The sequence below is a fragment of the Gymnogyps californianus genome, chromosome 2, assembly GCF_018139145.2.
Source record: "Gymnogyps californianus isolate 813 chromosome 2, ASM1813914v2, whole genome shotgun sequence".
In the NCBI taxonomy this organism is placed as follows: Eukaryota; Metazoa; Chordata; class Aves; order Accipitriformes; family Cathartidae; genus Gymnogyps; species Gymnogyps californianus.
The window spans coordinates 103,186,551-103,206,710 of NC_059472.1; the positions used below are offsets into that span (position 1 = coordinate 103,186,551).

Genomic DNA, 20,160 nt, shown 5'->3' on the forward strand with positions numbered 1-20,160 from the left:
GTCCTTCTTGTGGGAGGCAGAAGGCGCAGAGGAAATAGCTACTGCTATTCATAACTGTGTTAACTATTTACCTCTATTCTTACCTGCTGCCCAGGAAAGAATAAACATATCTCAGCTCTCCTTGTCTTTGCCCTCATTCTTAATGGGTTGTACTGGAGTTTGTTTGGTTTGAGGTTTTGTGGTGGTTATGTTTATGGGCTGTTCGTAAGCGGAGTGGCTGAGTGAGCAGACATATTCTATATATATGTTTACCATGAGTTTTTTCATTTTCTTTTTACATTCTATAGCAGGTTATATTTTTTCCCAGGGTTCATAGAAAGAATTTGCATCTCCAGATTGTTGCCAACAGTCTAATTATTAAGAGCATTGGGCCCTATCTCCCTTAAAGTTTCCATAGAAATGTTCACATTTACACTGACTTTTTATCTGTTTAAGCAAACAGCTCAAACAAAGTACTCATATTTTATGAAAAGTTACCCTCTCAATTTTTCACAAAGTTATCAATTTTTCTGCTGTACATATTTTCTTGCTTTTTTGTTTTGGCCTTTTTAGATTGTTGGTATTGATCCAAATTACCATCTAGTAATATAGGACCAGAAAGATCTACATCTGCTTCTCAAAAACAAAATAAAAAAACTCTACTGCTCTGTTGTGAATCACATCTGTTGCCACCCAGGGAATGATGCCTTCAGGACTTTTTCCTTAGAAATTAATTTCCTCTTTGCCTGCTTTACTCTGTGTTTAATGATACAATTGGGGGGGGGGGGGGGGGGGGGCGGGGGGGGAAAGCTCTTGGCTTCATTAAAGAACATACTAAATTTTTCTTTAGAATTGTATACTAACTTTTTGTCAGGATGTTTTCCTTGTGTGGTACCTGCATTCCAGAGTAAAGTTTTAAGAATGTATAATAGTGGTAGTAGATCATATATTGACTAGCATAATTTCTGGAAGCTTTTCTAAAATAAGCTTTTTTATCTAATAACTCTTCATATTAGCAATGTCCTGAAAGCGTGGAATTGATAAGTAGGTCTTGAAAAAGCATTATTAAAAATAGAAAGCTCTTTCACTGTTCTTTAGTACTTATCAGCCTGAGCAGACTAGAGAGCTCAGTTTTGGGTTGTTTTTCATTCCTAAAGTGGGCTATATTAGAAAATCTACCTCCTAGGTATTTGAAGGGCTTGCATTTTAGGGCGTAAAGTAAAAGATGTGTTGTTTTGTCAAGGTGTATTAGTCTTCAACTAAAAGACTTAAAATTTAAGACAGAACTGCTGCTAAAGTTATAACATGACTGACTGGCACCATGTAATATTTGGAACAAGTTGTTGGGAAAGTTTCTGTCCCCTTTTTGGGGTTTCATTGATTAGGAGAATTTAGAAGTAAATTCTTAATTTGCAGACGTGGTGAAACTTAACTTCCATGTGGATGACTGAAAACGTTGTATTTTGCTTTGTTTTTTGCAGAAATTTTTGGGAGCGCTTTCATAAATGCAGCTACCCATGTTTGCCTAATGACACATCAGGTTTATGTGACTATTGTTGAAAGCCTTACGCTAGTCTTAAGAAGCATGAGCAAACTGTAATTGTTGTTTCTTTTCTTTTCTTTGATTTTTAAAAATTTTTTTAATGACAATTTTGTGTAGCAGGTACAGGTGTTTTTGCAGCCTCTTTTCATATGTAATAGATGTTTCCCATTACTGTAGTTGATAAAAAGGATTGTATAAGTAATGTATAAGATGCAAGTATTGAGTCAGGGTTGCCAAAATGTTTATTTCCATGTCTTTACAAGTTGATTCTTTTTCCTCACCCATTTTTCCTAAACCTCCTTCCCTGGCTCCTGATTGTTGCAAGATAGGAAAATCCATACTCTTCTGCTCAGAAGCTCTTCTTCTCTGCTTGCTGAGAAGGGGTTTCAGGGCAGAACACACAAATTTTCCACCTATCTACCTTTCCCTCACCAAGCATGATTTGGAGTTGGACTGATTTAATGGTGTCAGAAGAAATAATCTTTCCATATAATAATCATAGGGCTAATTTTGTTTCCTGCTCAGTTTTCCCAAGCAGCAATTACACAACTAGTGGGAAGCGAGTTTGACAGTTGCCTGCTGTCTCAAGTTTTGGTAGCATTTAGTTTCACAACTCCTAGGGAGTGTTTATTTTAATTCAAAGGCTTGGCAGAGCTAAGGGCAGCGAGAAGATATTATCATGCCTGGAAAGTAAGGAAGGTGATGCAGATTTACTTGGAAATTTCTTGCAATAAACATTATTGAACAAAGTGGGTGGGTTTTGGTTTTGTTCTGTTTTTTTCTAGAAATGGAGATTTTAGTCTCTCATGTTTGTTAGTAGAAACTTTCATGTTTCTCATGTGCAAGCTGGAGATTGGATTTTTCTAGTCTATAATTAAAGTAAAAAATTTAATCAACAAATTTAACAAAAGGTCTCAATAAAAATACAGCTTCTAAAGGCAGAAGTAGTAATTTCTCATGGTTTTATATGATTACTGTAAAAACAAAATAATCTTCTTATCCCTTGTATAAAAGTAACCAAAAATTTCTGACTTTCTAATTCTAGAGATCAGGAAATTTGTCTTCCTGGGCTGTTTTCCAGCCTTGGGAATATTCTACTTCTCATATGAATTTTTGATAATGTTGTGCATATTTTCTGGAGAATTTATGCATTTCACATAAACCTTATTTTAAATATTTTTTTAAAATTCAAATAATATGGCTATAGGAGAAAAAAAGTCCTCAACAACATGTAAGGAAAAGCGGATGGGAAGTGTCATTTTTTAATGGTAGAGGGGGAATTTGGAATGATCATCTAGTGCTGGTAATACAGGAAGACATGGTTTGATAGTGCAGTATGATGGTACAACAATTGAGATGAAGTGTCACTGTACAGATGTTACCAGAGAGTAGGAGTGGTAGACATCTCAAGTATAACTGAGAAAGACATGAGACTTTTACAGCCCTGCCTAATCTTTGAAGGTCACTAATGGTTCTAGCCCTATTAGATGCATAAACTGGATGCTAACTGTCCAAACCCCAAGTTCTGTTTTCCAGAGAGTAATTATAGCATATGTCATGCTTTTAGTCTTCTCTCTTCCTGTGGCTTACTGTGTATTTTTGCATACTGGGACAAAGACATGATATAAAAATAGTTTAGATAAATAAAATTAATATGAAATATTTTATTCTGCAATTTTTATTTATAGATAATTATCATATCCCCCATATTAAAAATATTGTGGAAGCTTCAAGAATGTAACTTTTGGTACCATTTTCTGTTTATTTTTTTTATGATCAGATTTATGTATTTTAATGACCCAAAACTGTGTGGTTAAATATAAGAATAGCTTTATACTATATTAATTTCACTTCGGCTGAGTAACCATAGAAAAAAAGTTTTAGGAAGGGCCATTATCAAAATAATCTTTTGTGAGCTGACCATGGGAAGCTAGATGGTAGTGACCTCTTTTTGCCTGATGTCACCATCATGGAGGGCTGAAGCCCCCACCCCTCAATTAGAGCTTTTCCAAACCAGAGGATGTGACTAGTTGGCAGAGGTGGACACAAAGTGTCAGTCTGTGACTGACACCCTGTAGTTTCTTACAAATGTGAAGTGAGCTCTGAAAACACTGATTTTGTTCATTCTGGCTTATTCCGGTTGGAGGCTAAATCTGTCAAATTTGGAAGTGATGTTAGGTCTTAATGACTTACTCTAGATAACACTGAATGTGCCCATTTGCCAGAATGTCTGCCTTCGTATATGCAGTGCAGAATATCTGTATGAATTTTGGGGGTTTTAGGGTTTTTTTTTTTTTTTGCTTTAGATTTTCTGATACATGGTACAAACTCTTGCATTGGCTTTTGAGAGTCAGTTCCATCCAGATACTGCATTTTCTGTCTTTCATATGAAGAGAAAAGTTTTTGTCTTTTTTCGAGCTTATATATTTAGCTGTGTTGGCAGAATCAGCTTGAAGGTGGAACCAGTGATTTCTTCCAGTATGACTAACACTGATCTTTCTCCGCAAAGATTCCTTTATTTAACTAAACTGATGCTAACTCATGATTCATTCCTTCTTTCCAAAAGAAAGATTGGGGGGGGGGGGGGGGGGGGGTGTGGCCTTCTCATGGTATTTTTTGCTGCTTTGTGACATACTTCTTTATTACAGGAACACTTACACAGAATGAGATGATATTTAAGCGCCTCCACCTAGGTACTGTGTCCTACGGAACAGACACAATGGATGAAATTCAGAGTCATATTATAAACTCTTATTCACAGGTATCTCATTTCATAAATTATTTACCTTTAATATTGAGATTTTTTTTTAACAGCATTGAAGCATTGTTACTGATTATGCCTAGAAATTTGAGATACTGTGAAAGTTCTTTCATTTGTAGGTATCTCTTAACAGATATTATGAAAGGGAAAAATGTGAGACAGTATGTAGTTCTCTCCTGATTCTGAAGTTCCTCGTAATATCCACTTGAAGGATTTTACTTTTCTATTCCTCACTAGCAGAAATCTCTGTTAACCTGTCTGTGCAGTGCAATCTTTCTCCTGCCAAATCATCTAAGAGTAAGCTATTCATTACTGAGACTACAAATTACAACTAAGTGTCTGGAACAAGATGACCAGTAATTACATCTTTGAAGATATTCATCAAGAATAGACATCGAAAAGCCACGTTAATTGGTATAACCAAAAAGTAAAATAATAGTTGTCAAAATAAAATTTATAAAGAGATATCTAAAAAGTGTTTTTAAAAAAAATTAAGATGATTGCAAACAGCATAAAACTGGAGGAGGGAGAAGATGGAAAACTCCATATTGTTTGAGAGCAAAGTGTTCCTGTGATATATAACAGTGCTTGGTCTGGAAAGTGTACAAGAGGATTATGGCTCCCTGTCTGTCTGTGGGTCAGTGGTAAGATGAAGGAGGAAGATGGAATTCTGCAAGCATCACTTGCATCTCCCATGTATGTAAACTATTTGGATGCTTTCTGCAAACCTTTCTAAGCACCTGATTCCACTCTGAGATTAGGAAGGATTTTTTACTTTATTTCTATTATTTGGGGAAAAAAAAAAGAAAAGAAGAAAAATTGACAGAAGAGGAAATAAATGATAGGTCAACTAATATTTCCATATGTTGCATACAGTATGATAATAAAACTTCATATAAAAGTTCTTTTCTGTAGTTAACTTGGATACACAAACATGACTGGCTGACCCAGTTAAGTTTGTAGACTGACCTCCGTGTCTGTGTCCTCATTTTCTCTTGTAAAAGGATTGTAGGATCAACAATTGATTTGAATCTTTAGTTGTGCTGTGTTTTGAACTATGGCTCCCTTCTAATTTGCTTAAAATAAAAATAAAAATTAAAAAGTAGCTGTTTGACACCATGCTGTACTCAGTTAATATTAGGTAGCTTTTGGGAAGAGAGGCAGGAGAGAAAGCAGTGAATAAGCAATGTATAAGTTTTTACTCTGCAACTTCAATTTCTATATTATTTCATAGAATCATAGAATGGTTTGGATTGGAAGGGACCTTAAAGATCATCTAGTTCCAACCCCCCTGCCATGGGCAGGGACACCTTCCACTAGATCAGGTTGCTCAAAGCCCCATCCAACATTTCCCATCTAAACAGATCAACAAATCCACTTCTTGAATTCCTTTTCCTTGGATAAATCTATTTCAGCTTAATTCTTAGTAGGTATAGCCATGAATAGTAACTGAGATGCAATAATATGCCTTGGAAATGAGATATGGAGTTCTTTTACCTGAAGATCAGCAGTCCAAATTTGATTCAGAATGGATTACTGAAGTAGTTGCTACCTGACTATGTTTATACAAATCACCCAAACATAGTTTTGTTATAATGGGTTATTTGGATATTCACAGTAACAACTATAGCAATAAATAATATTAACTCACAGTCTTGAACTGGCACAGCTAGGTCTGACTGAGTTTGATGACTAAGCACCAGTCTTCTAGAGGAGGCATATTCATTAACACTGTTTTCGTATTTTGCGGTTAAATATGCTATCTGAAAAGAATTGCATGATTCCTGGAATTCTTACTTGCTTAAATCTTTTACCAGTTTGCTGTAAAATTTAATGAGTGGTACCCATGGTTAATTAAGTTTTTAATAACTGCAACATATTTGGCACTGAAATTTTTAAAAGAAGTAAGAAATGTGAGGGAAGCTTTTTTCCCCTCAATTGTAGGAAAAGGTTTCCTAAATCTAGGTTTGCTGTTAGTAGATGATGAAAAGAACTTTCTTGGAACTTCCTTTTTTTTTTTTTTTTTTTAAGCTTTATATGACCCTACTTGATGTTTAAATAATGCTTTAATTATGCATGTGTCGGTAGCAACTCTTTAAAACAGGAAAAATGAAGGAGTCTCAGTAACAAAACAAGCAACTATTAAACAATTGTTTCAATCTGAAAAAGTATGGTGAGGTTTTTATTTAATCTATGATAATAGAAGCTGCCAGTTAGCTAGGCAGTGGTTCTTGTGTGACATTGATTTTATCCCTTGTTTGTGTTCTGTTTTATTATTACAGTGGACCTACTAGACTATTGTCATCTTAATGTAACACACAAATCTATTATAACCTGATTATATTTCCCCACTGGAAGCATTTTGTGATAGAGGGCATAATCTTTAATGGAATTTGTGTGAAATTAAATTATACAAGCATCAATAAACATAACATAATTCAGAAGGAGTAAATCAGCTTAATTTATTTGCGGCTGTAATGGCATCAGCGTTAGCAGAATGCAAATGCAGAGGTTTAAAGCAGTAGCTGAAAAGCAGTGCCAGATGAGCAGAAAGTTAAACCTTTTATTAGACAACACTGTAATTTGATGGGCAGAATGTTCACGGTTCAGCAGATTGCAGTCAGGAGGAAAAAAGCATGGTTTCTGAAGAGGTTTTCTGAGTTACCCTGGAGTGAACAGAAGAGCCTTTGGTAGTACTGCTGATATATTTAATGTGCTGACTTTAAAAAACAAAACAAACAAACAAAAAAAACCACAGAAAAAAACCAAACAAAAACCAATAAAACCCAAAACAAAACAAAAAAACCCACCAAACCCACTTATTTTAAACTAATTATAAACATATAGTACTTTCTCTTAAAAGATTAATTCAGTCATGTGCTTGATCATTTCTGAAGGATAACTTAAAATAGTGTTAGTTTAGTGGTTAGGCAACAGTAATGTGATCTTCAAATATGTGTCAAAGTATTATTTTGCATGATTATTTTATTAGATTATTGCATTCTTGTAAGGACAAACAAATTTCAGCCTGCAGCAAAAGCATACAAACTGCATTAGTTCACAAATAATATAGAAATTCTGTAGGTTATAAATTAAATCAGCAATATTTGTATTTTAATGACTCCTAATATTTGTACTTAACAATGATACTTGCTTTTGTTCTTTTGTTCCATACCAATGTGGTGGTCTTTAAAATACAGAGATTTAGGTGAAGGTTTACAAGAAAAGGTTTTTTCAGTTTAATGGCATTGGAGTTTCCAACCTCTGAATGTACACAGGTGACAAAGAGACTAAAGAACAACAACAACAAAACACCACCTGTGCAGTTTTGTTTTGGTTTCTGAACTGCAATTGGTTGCTGGCTTAAATACTTTTTAAAAAACAATTCAGAGAAGGTAAAGGACATTAAAGGACTATTGTGATGGATCACTGAAAAAGGTAAATTGTAAAGTGAGGAAGCAGGGTTTTCTGCAGAATCCAGTGAGCCTATTCACCCCTTTTACTGCATACTTGTTTTCATTTCACATTTTTCAATTGTCTGCAGTCTCTGTTACTGAAATCTGACTACAGATGCAAGGTGATGAACACACAATTATGTATCAGTTCTACAGAAAAGTAGATGAGGGTTTTTATGAATCACACACAGAATGAGTTAACAGCAGATTATATAAAATAAAAAAAAGGTTACTATCCTTATCATTTATCAACCTTTGTAAAGGGAACAATCATATATATATTAGTATTCATGTTTTGTTTCCATTATTGAACTTTGTTTTACTATTCGTTGTGTTGGGTCTTAAAGGTGCACTCTCAGAACAGTGGAAACAGTACAAGTTCAACACCATCTAGGAAACCTCAGTCATCTGCGCCCAAAGTCCGCAAGAGTGTCAGCAGTCGGATACACGAAGCAGTGAAAGCCATTGCACTGTGCCACAATGTGACCCCAGTATATGAATCCCGGGCTGGTGTGTCTGGAGAAACAGAATATGCAGAGGTGGATCAGGACTTTAGCGATGAAAATCGAACTTACCAGGCTTCCAGCCCTGATGAGGTTAGTATGCAAGGGTGAAAAAAATTAGTATGTCATAAAGAACAGGATAAGCTAAGTTAAAAGCAGCAGAAGTGTTTTGGGCTGGGGTTTCTTTAAAATTAGCAGTAACCTGGTTTTATTTCCTCTACAGCTATAGGGAAGATCTGGTGTTTCTTTGTTTACATAAAAGTGTTTTCAATTATTTGACTAAAAGGTCTGTGAAGTCAGTGCTTTGGGATCAATACAGTGTTGAGTATTGCAATTAAAGTTATTAGGTGTATTCTCAAAACATTAATCCGTGTATGAATCATAGCATATACATGCAAAAGGGAATATTAAACTGCTTTGAGTGATGGACAACCAAGTACATTAGCTAGAGACACTACCGGTTAGTGGAATGTATAGATTCTTAACAGCAAAAAAAACCCCAAACCTCAAATACTCTTGTAGAAAAGCTTTTGAGCTTCAAACCCTAGGCAGCTTCATAATCTTCAGAGTTCAGTCAAAATTGCATCAAGTGTAGCACAAATTTAAAACCCCATTTAAATAAAAACATGCGTTTGACTTCCATTGAAATCCAAATTTTAAACAAATCCCACTACTTTCAGTGGATTTGAGTTATTGTTCTGAATAATCCTGTTTTGGGGCCTAAATTGATTGCCTAAAATTCAATCTAAAAGGATATTAGAAGAGAGAGGCAAAGCTGAAGTTTCAAGATACTGCAAAGTAAGCATAAAAAATAATTACAGCCCATTCACTTTATAAAAACATGTATGTACTTGATACAGTAAAATAGAGAAATAGAGTATTTCAAGGTTGGTTTGCCTCTGAAAGTGAGGTTGAGGGGCATCCTTGTTTTAAAGAAATTCTAACAGTGTCTGAAGCTTGGATATACTGTTGGTGGTGTAGCCACGGTAGCTTAGTCATAATCAAAACAAGGTGGTTGTAAGATGTGAAGAAGGGAATATGCATCTGAAAGCCTGTATGTTTTTCTAGCTATACAAGTTGATCTAATACAAGGTAATATTTCTTCCACAAACCTCATCTTGCCATAGCGTAGCCTATTATTCTTGGTATACATTTGGTTTACATGTCTAATATATCACCATATGTAATACTAAAGAAACTTCGGCAATTCAAACCGCAAGCTGTAATTGCTAGAAGTAACAAGTCTATAACAAGTGTTTTTAGGAATGCAAGAAATAAAATTAAGTCTGTCTTCATGTAGTACCGAACTAGCAGGCATTACATGCATTTCAGATGCTATAAACACAGTTCATAGTGTCAAAGGATTGTAGAATATAAAGAAGTGGCTGGTTCTCAGTGATTAAAACATGGCAGTCAGAACATTTTTAAAAATAAACTCTAGGCAGGACCTGAGACGCTGCTCTTTGGCTAAAATCAATAATCCATAATACTATATGTGGTGTTATATAGTGTGGATTGATCTGTATTGTGAATTGAGAATGCTGGAAGTGCATTTGTTTATGCCAGAGATACACTGTAAATACAGTTTGTTAGTGTAGTTGTATAATGTTTGACTTGTATTATGCACATGTGTACAAATTTTCATATGCACATATATTCACTAAATAGATCAGTGTAATGAGCATGTGAGGTATTACTAAATATAATGAAAGACTGCATGAGCAAGTATGTACCTGTGAAGATATGATGACAGCTATGGATTAAGTAAACATTCTGCTTTAACATCCAAAGGTATTACTAAATCAGGTGGAGACGTGCAATTGAGAGAGACTATGTGAGTTTTTTCTCCTACTTGCTCTTCTCTTCCTGTGGGCTTTTGTATATTCATTCAGTTGTTTGGAACCTGAAAATTTTACCATAAAGAGCAATTCTCTTCCCCTATTTGCTAAAGGAAACAGCTGTAAGACTTGAGAATTGTGCAAGTGGTACCCTGGGAAGACAGTAGGGAATTTGACCTTGGAAAGAGGAAAGGAAAGTTGATAAAGCGCAAATATGACAGATCTGGGACTCAGGGTGGAAGGGGAAGTGGAAGAGGAAATCAGCAACAAAGAAACTGTTAGTGCTTCAAGGAAGAGAAAGCACAGGTATCCTTTTAATAATGATTTTTTTTTTTATTGTTTGGACTCATACATTCAAAATATTTGACAGTGAAATGAAAAACTTACATTTTAGAACAGACAACATTGAATTTCCTTTTTGTTTCTCAAAGATAATGCTTGAAACACTAGTAAAATCATCATACTGAACAAATATGCTTTAATATCATGAGAAATTGATGCTAAATGGAGTCTTATAAAAAGATGAAGCTACAAAAAAACATTTAAACAGCATAAAAATTGCAGCGTGACAGCCAAAAGCCTAAGAGTTGAAAGACTAGCAGGTCTTTATCATAATTTTTTAAAGAGTTCTATTGATGCAATGTTTGCAAATCACTGGAGCCTAAGGAAAATAATGTAAATGGTTCATTATTTAGCTTATTGAACTTTCCTGCAGTTAGGTTGACGGATGATGCCAATGTTTCCCAATCACCAAAGTACCATTTTAAAAGCATTTTTTATTGAATAAAGTGCTTTGAATATTGCACCCTGGAGCTTTATTTAGGGAAATGGTTCAATTGATGTTTTCTGTTTAACCTCAACACTGACCTATCACAACATATTTGGTTAATAAGCAACATTGTCATTTAATAGACTTAACCAGTTTTATGCATTGTACTTTCTCAACATTACAACTCTGTTCTCTTAGATTTTGTTTATGGATCTGGCTTGATTGCAGTCTTTTGAAAGAAGATGTTATTTGCACGGTTGTCTGTTGCATTATATAATGTTGCATGATATCACCATAGCATATAAAGAGCAGAGAACAATGTGTAAGTATAAACTATTCTTCCATGGAGGAAAGTATAAGAAGCAGTTTAGTAATACAGTGACACACTATACACTTAATGAATTGACTTGAGGAATTCATTTGAAATTCTTCACATCTGTGTGTGTATTTGTGCATCCATATACAGATAAAATATAACCATAACAAAGTATGCACATTTAGAAGTAGGTACATTCATCATAAAAGATGTATTTATCTATTGTTAGAGTAACCTGAGATAAGTAACTGATTTTGTATTCATAATGTGAACCCTACTTATGCCAGGCTCTTTGTTTCTTATGATAAGTGATCAATATTTCATTTTCTCTGAAAGAGTGGAAAGTTTCATTTGTCTGTCACTTGTCCTCTACAGCTGTAGCATAGCAAACAATAAGGATTCACTGAGAACTCACTGAAAAAAAATGAAAACGGCTCCTACTTGGCCATCATAGGTGTGGGTTCAGCTCATCTGTAGAAAGCCAGCTACCTTAATGTAATGAACAATCATAAAGGGATATAAGCTAAGTAGGTAAAGCAATGGAGTTCAAAGGTCACAGACCCAAGCAATTCAGGGGCATGCTATGAACAGGAGCCTTTGAAGACCTTTGCTCCCCTTGGTCAGAAAAGATTGATCAGTCACGATTTTTAATGACTGCTTACTCTCATAAACCAGCTATTTATTGGTTATGCTTTGTCCTGCACTGTTATGTTCTCAAGCATTTCTAATTCCAGGATTTTGAGTATTTAAATACTACCTTAAAGTGTGGTCAGTTATTTAATTCCAACATTTCTGTCCAGAGACAACAGCGTTGCTAAAATTAATTACAAGGATACAAAGCCAATCATTTAAAAACAGACAAGGAAATTATATGCCCTTAGTGAAGCAGCTTTTGTGTTTACAAAAGTGAAGCTGTAATGTATGAGACATGTTGTATTGTTTAATTCATTTTATTGTGTGTGCTTATTGAAGCAAGACTAATTGTGTTGTTTTGTCAATGTATTGTGAAAAGCAAATCACTCAGTAGCATAAAACCATCACTTTCATGACCTTTGAGACCCACAAAGAATAACTACTCCATAGCTTGTCTTGAATATTGATCGGCATTTTTTTCACATGATCAAGCTGTATTTTTAAGTTAATAATTTTATTTTAATTATGAAGTTTCTCAACGAAAAGTGATGGACTGCAAATGTTAGTTATCAAATCATTGTTTATAAATATAAACAAACCAGTGCTAATTGGAAACATATGTGAGTTGTTGTTGTTGAACAATCCAAACAGAAACTGTTGGGAACACTCAGGCAGTGGGAAAAAGAAATCTCACTACTTCTTCCCTGTTTCCAAACCAATAGCCTTAACTTCAAAATACTACACATAACCTCTGTATACCTTACACAGCAATCTGATTTTGAAAGTAGATCCTATTGTCTGAAGTGAAGATGCTCTTAAATACTGTGAAATAAATGAAGGTTGGTTACATGAGAATTCTTCTAAGCAGCAAATCTAGCTTACAAAATTTCCATCTCTAGTCCTTCTTTCTCACCCTACAAATTGGTCCCTCATATATGCCAAAACCTTCAAAGCCTTCATTTATATGGGTCATTTTTCAGTTTAAGTGGTCAGGTTCATAGCATGGCTCCAGAAAAGCTGTCAGCACAACTGTGGGGGAACTCACAAACTACTGGATGGGATGGAGAAGAACCGCCAACACCAGCCACAAGGTGGTGGATCTTTTTCTTGAACTGATGTTAGCTCAAGGGAATATTGTATGTTGAAAGTGACAATTAGTTGGTCATAAACTGTTTTGAGCAACACTTGTAAATATTGAGCAGTTAGATACTTCTGCTAGGGAGCAGCAATGGCAGGCTGGCCTGCAAGGAAAGGGAAGCCAGGAGCTGAGCATGATAGCCAGGCTGCTAGGGGCAGTGGCTTCAGTGATGAGGTGTACAACCCCACAATATCTGAGCAAGGTTAAAAGATCATGTCCCATGATGGAAACCAGAGACAGTCAAGAGTATAGATTGTTGTACAGGTCTGTGGTGATGAGACACGTCTGAATTCAAGCCAAGAAGTTAAATCATTAAGTTAGGATCAGCTCCCAAGACAGTAACCAGCATTAGCCACAGTCTGGTGATTGCAAGGAAGGCTCATGGCAGTGAGGCAGGTCCAAAGCCAGGAGGTCGTGTCTGCCTATCAGGGCCAGGTCAGCGAGGTACATGGCCAAGTGTGGGCATAGCTGCAACGTGACTGCAATGTAGCTCTGACAGGACCAAGTATGAGAGCCAAGTGAAAGGAGGAGGACAGCCTCCATGGAGGCTTCTTCGAGCTGTTTCTTCATCACAGCTCTTGACAGTGAGCTGGTCTTGACTGCAGCTGATTAAACTCCTAGGAAGGAGGGTGCGCTCAGGGCTTTGACAGTTTCAGTCTAAATAGGGTTTTGAATATTTTTTCATAGAAATACATTGCTATTCTGTCTTGGTTGATAAAAGGTTATGTTTGAGTCAATTAAGTATCCAATCTCTGTTTCAATTTACCGAAGCTAAGAGTGGGGTGGGTGGGTGTTTAGTGTTTTTTTTTTCCCACTTCTGCTTTCTCTCTCAAAATATTCTGTTATAGAAAACAAAATTAGTGGATTAGGTTCCTAAGACCAGCTAAGTTCCAAACAGCCCAGAATTCAAAGGGAGCAGTAGTAGTATGATGGTTTGCATGTTCCAGTCCTGATTGATGTAGTATCTAAAGCAAGCAAGAACAGCCTTAGGGCATTTTTTTGGTCTTCTGCCAAGCAGTAACAGCCTTTTTGGATTGATCCAGTAACTGAAATTCTTCAGGATTCAGCAGGGTGCTTCAAATACCTCGCTTCGCGGATTTATAACCTTATGTGCCCAGAGGCAAGGTGAGTTTCGTTTTTTCAAGTGACCGTAACAGGTTTTCTTTAACTGGGACCTCTTCATTGCCGTCATGCTCCCAAGATGAGAAGTAACTAGAGGTAGTTACATTTTCCACAGAGCAAAGGGACTCAGTGTTGCAGTTCCCCAAACTGAAAATTAGTAAAACAGCTGGGTGGTAAGTGATACTTCCTGTTGGTCCAGAGGAAGGTAAGGAAGATGTTAATCTGAGAGGGAATGAGAATGCCCTTCCTTGTGTAAGTTATTCACCCTCACAGGGGAAGGTCAGGAGAATTCAGAGATGGGCTTTGAGTTGGGCTGTGTAAGGAACAGTCCTGTACATACTGATTGAAGGGCCTAAAGCCATGTAACACCACTCCAGAGAGAAGCAAACTCCTGTTATTTGATAGAGCAGGGAGGTACTTAACTCTTTCATCCTTGGAGTTGAAAGTAAATAAAGATATGGCTGTTCCTTTAAATGCTTTCTATGGACAATGTGTTTCATCTTACGTCAGCCTTAATTTTGACTATTGACTCGTGCTTAGATAATTCTAGCGTTTTCTGCCACATAATTATTTTTGTTTAGGTTATTAAATGGGAGTCATAGGCTAATAGAACTTATTGTAGAAGAGAATTTTTCCTTAAAAAAACAATATAAATAAATGTTGGGACCATAGTTGAAAAAAAAATCATTTAGAATGTAATTGGTTTGTGATAAAATTAAATATACCAAGGTTTTTGTGGCCTATCAGCTTACATGTTTTCTAAAGTTTTTTAAAATTGTTAATTAGTATTTATTTTAGGTTAAAATCAGTCTGATGTTCTAATTAAATGTGCAGTTCTGAATCCACAACAGGAATAACGGTTTTAGGGTTTTTCTGTGCTTGATGTGGGGTTTATGAAGTCCTTAACTATTCATTTTCCTGGCTCTAGTAGGCTTAGGTTTTGTGACTGATAAAATAGGCGACTGCATCATTGTCACTTAACAACCTTGTGTACTTTATGGAACTTTCTAGAAACTACCTAAGATATTTATAAGCTGCTTGTTTTCATTTAGTTCCATAAATGAACATTTCTAAACAAATGGGATGATTATGTCCCCAAAATATGGAATTAGTATGCAGGGCTGCCATGGTCTGTAACAAGAGTGCTTCTGAAGTTTCCCCTCTTCATGCCCCTCTTGAGACACACACGTTCCTCAGGCAACTGAGCTAGACACACCATCCTGCTTGGAGAAGCTCCTTCCACCTCCTGAGCTGGTACTGCTGTAGGTTATGTTGTGGGTTGCACAGTTACTGCTTGAGTTGAGAGAGTTTCCTTATGAAGTCTCTGAATTTGACTTCAGATGGACATCTGTGCTGTGGTAATTGAAGAGTTTGGTATTTGGGGCTGTGAACTGTGGAAGCTCTGAGGGCCGGGTGGCCTCTAGTGGAGAGACACTGCTGACAGAGGTAACCAGAGCTCAACAGCGGGCATGTGGTAAATAAAACATCTGAAAGGTTTTGGGTAGGAAACACTAAACGAGGTGTTTCTCAGTAGCTTTTGTCAGATCTGTTGCATTTCCATTTCATAATGCAAGTATTTGCTCCCTTCATTCCTAATTTGGAAGATGCTACTTTGACCTTGTCACGTGAGAGGTGGATAGCTGTCTTTACCCTTTGGATTGCTACTGAGGAGCAAGACAACTAGCAAGTTAGAAACCACAGAAGCTCTCTGACTCCACCTACATTACCTGTCCTGGGAACACTACACAGTGGGTTCAGGTGCACACCTGTGTCTCAGTAGTGGGAGGACCCTATATCTACCAGTGTACTTCTGTCTCCCAGGCACCCGGTTTCCATAGCAGGGAAGCTTGGTGGTAAGCCAGACAAGATCCACAAAATATTCAAGTGAGTCCCTAACCTGGATTCAGGAAACTTGACACATTTCATCTGTGTGTGTTAGGAAATTAATGGTTATTGGCAAATAAGTATTATAATTAGAATGGATTTTTTTAAAAGCAAAATGGTAGCATCACCAGCGAAGACTTTTGTGCTGTGGTTGCTTTATCTGACTCCATCCAACATGTCAAGCTCTGTAGAAGCCTCAGCTGCTGCCTTTACCTGGTATTCTAGGGGTTCTTGATGTATGCACACTAGACTGCAAGACCATTTTAATGTAAGCTTTCAGAAATGTATTGAAGAGAAGAGAATATACTTGTAGAGGGGAAACCTCAAGAAGAGAGACTTACCTAAGAATCCTTTTTCTGAACTCTGTATAGCCAGCCATTCAGTATATATTTATTTGTTAAGATTTATAATTTAGATTTTCATGCCATTTGTGAAATACTTTTTTTTTTTAATTTGTATATTCTAAAGGCTTCAGATATTTAATGGTAAGGTCTGGCTATGTTGTTCTGGGTGCTGTTAAGGTCTAGCTGCTCTGATTCATTCTGAATTATGAGAATGAATCAAACTTATCATCTTGCTCTCAGATTTGTTCAGTTGCCTCTTTAGGCATCTATTTGACTCTTGAGCGTTATTGACTATTTCTGCTATGGTATTTGCACTGATCAATTTAAAAAAAAAAAAAAGTATATGCAGTTGTGTGGAGGCCAGGTATAAGAATCCAGAATGACTGTGCTGCAAAATGCTAATTCAAATGGTAGGTGAAGCCAAGCATAAATGAAATAATAAACAGATGTGAGTCACCAAATATAGAACACTTAAGTCCTAGCTGTAAAGGGACACAAATGAGATGATAGGGTATTAGTAGAAAGATGCAATTTACAGGTCAGAATGTAATAGTAACCTTTCACTGTGAAAATTAACCTTGGGAGTATTGAATCATTTACAGCTTATATGGTACTTTTATTGAAGAAGAAAAATCTCTAAAAAGACTTCCTGTGATTTTTCGAGATTTTAAAATCGTGCCTTTCAGAGTGTGTTCTTTTCTCTTCTGTAACCCCATCTCGCTGTGTTTTCATTTGGTGATGCCTACACAGATGCCACTACTAGGGTTTCTTAGGGCTTCACACAATATTTTTTTTCCAGTTTTTTAAATTTTCATAGAAGCTACGGTGATTTACTTGCTTTGGGTGAAATTCTTAGTGAGCATTAGTCATCATGTCTATTGAACTTATCTAGGGATTTTACTACTTTCATGTCTTATCAGACTGCTTGATTTTTGTTTTTTTCATCTTACCTGAGATTAATAGCAGAGGCAGGTTCCATAAAAATCATGTGAACTTCATTATAATTACCTTTCTAGTAATTTAAAAATCTAGTTTCCAATAATGATTAGCATTTGGAAAAATAAAAATAGAATTGAAGAGGAGAATTATTTTTTTATCAGAAACTTCCCATTCAGATATGGAATATAGCTTGTATATAAACTAACAGTAAAGCAGTTTTCCTAAAGTATTAATTTTTTGAAGGAATAAACCACACAGTGGTGGTGCTAGAAAAATATCTAGTGCGTTAATTTAAGCGTAACATAGGAGAAAATAGAAGCTAGATGTCACGCACTTTAAAGCAGCAAAATTTAAAAAAAAAAAATGAATCTCTACTGCATGCATTTAAGATGCCATGAAGTGGTAGCTAATAGTGATTATTGTATAATGCAGCATTTCTGGGTTTGTAAAAGGGACTTCCACAAGCATGTTTGTGGGATGCAGTATTGTAAGCTTCGTTTTCATCTCATTTGATATGGTAAGAACTCAATTATGTTATTGTTGAAACAAAGTAATAAAATGATGCAAGTGAACAAAGTAAGCTAAAAATAAGATCCTTTGCGTATCTATTTACTACGTATTACAGAGTCTCAACTTGAATGTAATTGTAGATTTAATGAAATGCATTATATGGAAATACTCCCAAAATCTTTTACTAACATAGCGGTGGTGTTGGTACAGAAATTGTATTCTGGTTTTGCATCATTTCTACTGCATGTCCTTTAAGTATTGTTGAATATATAGCTGGGGTTTTTATTAGAACTGTTATTGCTGAACAATATATTCTGAATACCTCATTTGCAGGAATAAGTTCAAATAAGTTTTTATGTTCTTCATAAGAATTTTTGTAAGCTTTCTGAAGGAAAAATACTCATTTGCTGTATTAAGATTTTGTATTCAGTCTACTGCTATTCACATTTTTTTTCCTGGATTCTTGGAAGAGTAGACTTTTACCCTAGCAACAGTTGTTTGGCCTTAGCCTGATTTATATAACAGTATAATAGACCTTTCACACTTAAACGTGTCTCTTTTTTTTTTTTTTTTCCTTTTTTTTCTTTCTTTAGGTAGCTCTGGTGCAGTGGACAGAGAGTGTTGGTCTCACTCTGGTTAACAGGGATTTGACCTCAATGCAGCTGAAGACCCCTGGTGGACACATTCTGACGTACTATATTCTGCAGATCTTTCCCTTCACTTCTGAAAGCAAGCGCATGGGGATCATAGTTAGGGTAATTTTGGGGGTGTTCTGGCTGTTGGTTTTATTTCTCAAAAAATGTTTTTACTGAATGTTTATTTTTATAAAATTCAATAGAAACTTGATCCTTCAGGGAGTGCATTTTGCAAGATTTTCAAATGGAAAGTATACCTTTGACACAGGTACACATGAAATACTAGGCAAGCAGTTGTAGAAAAATCAGGCTAACCTGATGTTGCAGAGAGCTTTATAAAGGACAAACTCTTCTCTTACACCAGAACATGTTAATTTCACTACTTCACGCTTAGCCTCTGATGCTGCAAGTTGCCTTTAAGCCTTTGTTTTTAATTTTCCATTTGTTTCTTTCATACAAAATATGTTGCCTCTTCAAGGGATAAATTAATGGCTGAAATTTCTTACAGTAGTAGTTAGCATCTTTCTATACTACTAGTGCTGCTGCTTTTCCAGACCCAGTATTGATATCTGAACTGGCGTGCATACACAGCACAACCCACAGGGTCTAAGATTTATGAGATATGTGCTTAGTTGTCTCCTAGATGCTCAGTTGGGAGCATAGTAATGATCATTAAAACCTCAGATGAAAGGAAGCCACAACACCATGCTAAAAGGAAGGTTTAAACCTCTGTGAATGTTAAGCCATCCACGCTACATACTTCTACCTTCTCCCTACTTAAAATCAGACACTGTAGGAGAACAGCTTCAGACAACATTGTTAGATGATTAGATCAGTGCCAAGTCCCCGTTAAATAGGTGTCAAACTCATCCCATTTTTTATTTGCCCGTGATGACAAGCCAGGCATGCCATCAGCCCTTAGGCAAGGATACTTTCAGGCAGAAGATGTGCATGCTCAGGTCTGGAGAGACCTTGGCAAGTCTGTATTTCATTAGGGGAGGTTGGCACTAAAAACCTGTTTAACAGTGACATGTTCAGAGATATTCTAAGCTTGTAGATCAGACTAATCCATTCCTTCTGCGACAGACCATACCTCAGAAACTCCTGATTTGGATTATATTTGCCTGTGTGTGAATTCTCTGAATATGCAATGAGTGTTTCATCATTAAAACATCTGTAACAAGCATTTACACTAAGTTATTTGTAAATTTTTAATTACTTAGGTGTTTCAAAGATACAGATCAAACTTTCTGTTGTGGGTTAGATAGTATATGCCACCAATGAAACAAAATAGTAGTTAGAGGGGGCATAACAGTGATATTTAAAAATTTAGACGGGCAGTTTAGGGATGCTGAGAATCTGTTACTCGCATTGACTTCAGTTAGAACTGATCTTATATGAGAGAGTAGGGAATATATATCGAAGTGGAATCAGAGATGTCATTCAAAGTGGTAACATCAGGTAATAAAACTTAGCCAACTCTTGGCAAGGTACTTCATCTTTTATAAATGATAATCCATTGACTACTTCAAAAGACAGTTAGGTTATTGGTAGGTAATTGTTTTGACTGTATAAACATTCCCCCCCTCCCCCCCCACCCTGTATTTCTTTTGTGAAATTTTAGGATGAATCTTCAGGAGAAATTACATTTTACATGAAGGGTGCAGATGTTGCAATGTCCACTATTGTACAGTACAATGATTGGTTAGAAGAAGAGGTAAGAAACAAAATCAAAATTTATACAAATTGAAATTTTGTAAAAACTAAAAGTTTAAAATAATATTAGGTATT

At 36.0% G+C, this 20,160-nt stretch overlaps 1 protein-coding gene across 1 annotated transcript in view; it reads left to right on the top strand.

Annotated features, from left to right (window-relative positions):
* The window catches only part of ATP9B (ATPase phospholipid transporting 9B (putative)), a 172,921-nt gene that overhangs the window by 133,137 nt on the left and 19,624 nt on the right, over positions 1-20,160 (top strand). Inside the window, exons 14-17 of the mRNA XM_050915840.1 lie at positions 4,171-4,283; positions 8,086-8,334; positions 18,328-18,489; positions 19,994-20,086. Coding sequence (XP_050771797.1) covers positions 4,171-4,283; positions 8,086-8,334; positions 18,328-18,489; positions 19,994-20,086 — 617 coding nt within the window. The remainder of the gene's footprint in view (positions 1-4,170; positions 4,284-8,085; positions 8,335-18,327; positions 18,490-19,993; positions 20,087-20,160) is intronic.